Here is a 4250-nt window from a genome sequence, read left to right on the forward strand (position 1 = left end):
GGCAGTATCACACAAGGCTACTGGGAATCATCAGCTTCTCTCTGTACAGTTTTCACACGGTGTTGAATTAGCGGCCACCCTGTAAGGACTCCTCTTTCGGATGTCAGTTTGGGTTGGTTAATGCGTTTGGCTCAAAGCTTCTTGAGTCAGCTCGATGATGAAAAAGCAGCTTAATCAAAGAAAAATAGCACAGAAAATACAAGACAGAGTCTAGAAGGAAGAATCTGGACTGGGACTTAGGAGCTTCTGGGTTTTCGTCCTTAACGTTTCAAGGCTGTCTATGCAGTAAACTGGCTGTTTCAACTTTAACCCAAGTCATGACCAGTCAAACTGTTCAGGCATTCAGCATCTGAAAAGTGACTTCTTTTGTTTCTACATGTTCACTTTGAATTCTGCTGTGATCACTAGTAGTAAAGCTGCATTTAAATCACAATCTCAGCCTTCTAGTCCTCTGAGCTGGAGGGAAAAATGAAGCTGTTGTTCTTTCACACTGATTAGATTTTATTGTTCAGACATTGCAGTTTTATTTTCTCCTTTTAATTCCCTAATTGTAAGGCTCTTCCCTAAACGTACAAAACGCTACTGCTGTCTCTTTGTTACAATCACCAGCGTCAACAGATCATTTATGTCAGACAGCTAAAATGAATAGTTTCAGCTGAATATCTCTTCACCTGGTTTGATTATTTGATTTCTGTGTCCCAGTTCTTCCTTTTTCTAAAACACACACAAAGTAATTTTGGGTTATTCACCCTGTTTTGATTTTGTTTGATTTCTCACTTCTTCCCCCAATCCCTTCCCTCCCCACCTCCCACTTCCTTATTATTTACAAGACCTGGAATTTCCAGGAGTTCTGGTCTTTGTAGTCCAGACAGTCAGTGGCATTAAAATTGAGCTTCCAGGCCGATTGGTCCTTGTAGTCTAGACAGTCGACAGCTCCAAAGCCCAGTGAGGCAGCTGTGTAGCCCTGGGAGGAGAGCGAGGCAGGGGACTGACTGAGGGGCCCACCCATCGATGAGGCTGTGATGGGGCTCAGGGCTCCTCCAGTGCCTGACAACTGTGGGTGCATGGGGGACAGGTAGGAGCTACAGTCCAGGCCAGTGAAGTAGGAGGAGGAGCCTGCGTAGCTCTGGCTGTAGGCCGGGGCCTGGGTGTAGGTCATGGGATAGGTGGTGGTGCGCTGCATACAGGGGGTGGTGGAGGCAGACAGGGGGTCTGGCAGCGGAGAGATGGAAGCTGGGCTCCAGATGGACACTGTGGCGCTGGCTGCGCTGGAGCTGGAAGTGATGGCGGTGCCTGGAGGCGGGGGCGGGGGGCTGTAGGGTCCATTGGTGGGGTTGGCACTGGCCTCGGTGTTGGCTTCACGAGCAGGGGATGCCTTCTTTTTAGGAGGCCGTGGTTTGGACTGGCCTGTGCTCTGTTGCTGCTGCTGGCGGCACTTGGCACGACGGTTCTTGAACCAGACCTGGAGGATGGGAGTGGATGGGATGGGGGGGGGGGGCTCATTATAAAACCTGCATGTCATTATTAAACCAAGTGCTGAAAAGTTATCAAACTATTTTGTCACTATATTTTCTGTCCTTTTTTTCTTATTCATCTCTCTCTCTCACACACACCACATACCGAACACACACACACTAAAGTTGTCTACGCAGTACGAATACCATACATCACCTGGACTCTGGACTCGGGCAGGTTGATCTTGAGGGCCACCTCCTCCCTCATGAAGATGTCTGGGTAGCGGGTTTTGGCAAACAGAGCCTCCAGGATGTCCAGCTGTGCGCGAGTGAAGGTGGTGCGCTCCCGACGCTGTTTGCGCGGGGTGCCTACGAAAAACACACCGATAAGGTTAATATTATTATTATTATTAGTGCTACTATTATTATTATTATTATTATCATTGATATTATTATTATAGGCTTGGAAATATAATTAAAGGTCCAATCAGACTATTAAAACACCGTCACACAAACATCACAAGGACAAACATTGATATGAGAGAGAGATAAAGTAAATTATCATTAAGTCGAAATATACAAAGTGAAGAACGAAAGTTTATTTTAAAACTTATTTTCCATTTACAAATAAAATAAAATATAAAATGAAATAAATAAAATACGGCAACTTGACTACATTTTACATTTATACACGTAGATTTTTATAGATATTATTTCCCCGAACACGACTTGAGAAATATAAAGATAAAGTCTGATATGTCATATACCAGAAGAAGTTAAATCAAAGGACGTCTCGATGTTTGCTGCGTTTTAATGGATGTAATAAAATCCTGTTGCAGGCCTCAGATAAATGAGACTGTTTATATGAAATATACAAAGTGTAGAAACGAATTTTATTCCATATTAAAGATTCTTAGGTGTAATTTTAGCCAGAAGGCCAAACTGCTTGTAAAGCGCCTTCTGCCATCACTCGGCATCATTTCATTCCAGCCGTGTGAAACATGGCAGATGCTGATCGGGTCACGGTGCCCAAACAAACAATATGAAACAGTATGAGCAGAAATGTTCAATAAAACATTATGGCAGAAAATAAAATACAATGAGCATCTTTTTGAAAATAGGTTACAGGGTAGGAGCAACAGATTGGAGTCTGTTTTTAATCTGAAGTCTGTGTGTGAACAGGCTGCGTCTCCATTCACACACACTTTTGTTTTTTTTTTACCGTAATCCGCTAAACCTATAGGTGAGCACATGTTCTGACGGATGAAGAATCCGAGCACAGCACGTAAAGATAAAAACTTTTACACACAGTCAATCAGGCTTATTGAATGACAATTTTAAGCGAAAGAAAGATCGATTCTTCCTTCAGTTTCTGCATTTCAAAGTGACGCATTCACTTGACTTAAATGGATTTAAAACATAAAGTAAAAAGTCGTAGGTGTTTACTTACTGGGGTATCCAACGGCTGCGGTGTGGAGCAGGTCCATGCCCGGGCCGGACAGAGTTAACCCGTTCACGGCGTAATGGGGTTGCTTAATGTAGGACATCATGCCTCCTGCCGGCTTTAAAACACTCCCTCACTCCCTCACTCTCTCTCCCTCTCTCAGACCGGGGGCCGGGTCTTCTAGCTAGTCTCCAGGGGGTGTCTCTCTCTCTCTCTCTCGTTGTTTTCTGTCCCTCCCTCTTTGTTTGTCCTTTACCCTGAGTTGTTTGTCACTTAGTTGTTGTTGTTTTTTTATTTTTACTAGCTTGCCTTCTCCTTTAATACCTTTGGAGGCTACTCTGACTTAGTGCTGCAGAGCCAGGCACCTGAGTTACTGAGTAAAAGTAACTGCGAGCCTTTACACCTGTTTCTGCCTGATGCGTAAAAAGGCTGATCTGCTGTTAAACTTTCTCCGAGCACTAAACAACAACTCAGACCAACCAAGACTAAGAATTAAGACACCAATCAGATGAGTGATAAAGTCTAACTAAATGAGACTCGTGCCAAGACGCAGTTTTTCCATCCAAGTCGTGCGTAATTGCCGTGCGCACCGACCTCGCCAGGTGAAAAATGGCAAAAGCAGCAGTTCTGCCGTCTGCGGTCTGATGGGCGCTGAAAAGTCTAGGGGCCCCTGACGGTCCCTGGTTCCCGAGTAGAGGATGTGGATCTGCGGTGTGGACAAGTGAAGAGAACAAGAAGAGGCTGGCTAATTAGAAGTAACTTCTTACCCAAGTAGACACCCAGAGCCCTCCCTCTCTCTCTCTCTCTCTCTCTCTCTCTCTCTCTCCTAGGCGCGCAAACGCAAACGTAGGCGCGCACACGCTGTCACTGTATGAGCATTCAGTGCTGTGATTTAATGCTGTTTAAGATAATTGGATATAAGATTCATATTATTCTTTAGTTTTAAGGTTGGATTTGATATGTTTTTAGAGTGCAGCCTCCACACCCTGACCAAAGAACAATATAGAACAGTAAGAATTAAAAAGAAAGAAACTTTTCTTGGGGGCTTCATGTGCTTCTTCTAACTATGAAAGGCTGTCCGAGTCCAGCAAGAACGTTTTATTTTTATAAACCATTTTAGAAATTGGCTTTCTAAAATAATTGGGTCTGAATGTGGAGACAGAGGCGGATAAGGGGGTAGGCCCTACAGGCCGGATTAAAAGCAGCACAAAGACCGCGTTGTTCTGCTATTAAATCCCTCTGGCCCGTTCATCCATACGGTCATTATTATTATTATTATTATCATTATTATTATTGTCAGTATTATTATCATATTTAGTTAGTAAGGTAAGGTCAAACCTGAAATAAATCCT

General features: G+C 43.8%; 1 protein-coding gene across 1 annotated transcript; it reads right to left on the bottom strand.

The window, feature by feature from the left end:
* Positions 1 to 823: 823 nt before the first annotated feature.
* Positions 824 to 3004, bottom strand: LOC113123598 (homeobox protein otx5-like). The gene is made up of 3 exons (XM_026295791.1): positions 2905 to 3004; positions 1672 to 1823; positions 824 to 1462 (listed from the first exon to the last, which is right to left on the bottom strand). The coding sequence occupies exons 1-3, from the start codon at positions 3002 to 3004 to the stop codon at positions 824 to 826; spliced, it is 891 nt and encodes a 296-aa protein (XP_026151576.1).
* Between the last annotated feature and the right edge of the window lie 1246 nt (positions 3005 to 4250).

This window comes from Mastacembelus armatus, chromosome 13 (genome assembly GCF_900324485.2).
Source record: "Mastacembelus armatus chromosome 13, fMasArm1.2, whole genome shotgun sequence".
In the NCBI taxonomy this organism is placed as follows: Eukaryota; Metazoa; Chordata; class Actinopteri; order Synbranchiformes; family Mastacembelidae; genus Mastacembelus; species Mastacembelus armatus.

Coding starts and splice junctions, on each gene's coding strand:
- LOC113123598 (XM_026295791.1), bottom strand. CDS start 3,004: ATGATGTCCTACATTAAGCAACCCCATTACGCCGTGAACGGGTTAACT. Junction 1,824..2,904: donor CGCAGCCGTTGGATACCCCA/GTAAGTAAACAC, acceptor TGTTTTTCGTAG/GCACCCCGCGCAAACAGCGT. Junction 1,463..1,671: donor TGCCCGAGTCCAGAGTCCAG/GTGATGTATGGT, acceptor CCCATCCTCCAG/GTCTGGTTCAAGAACCGTCG.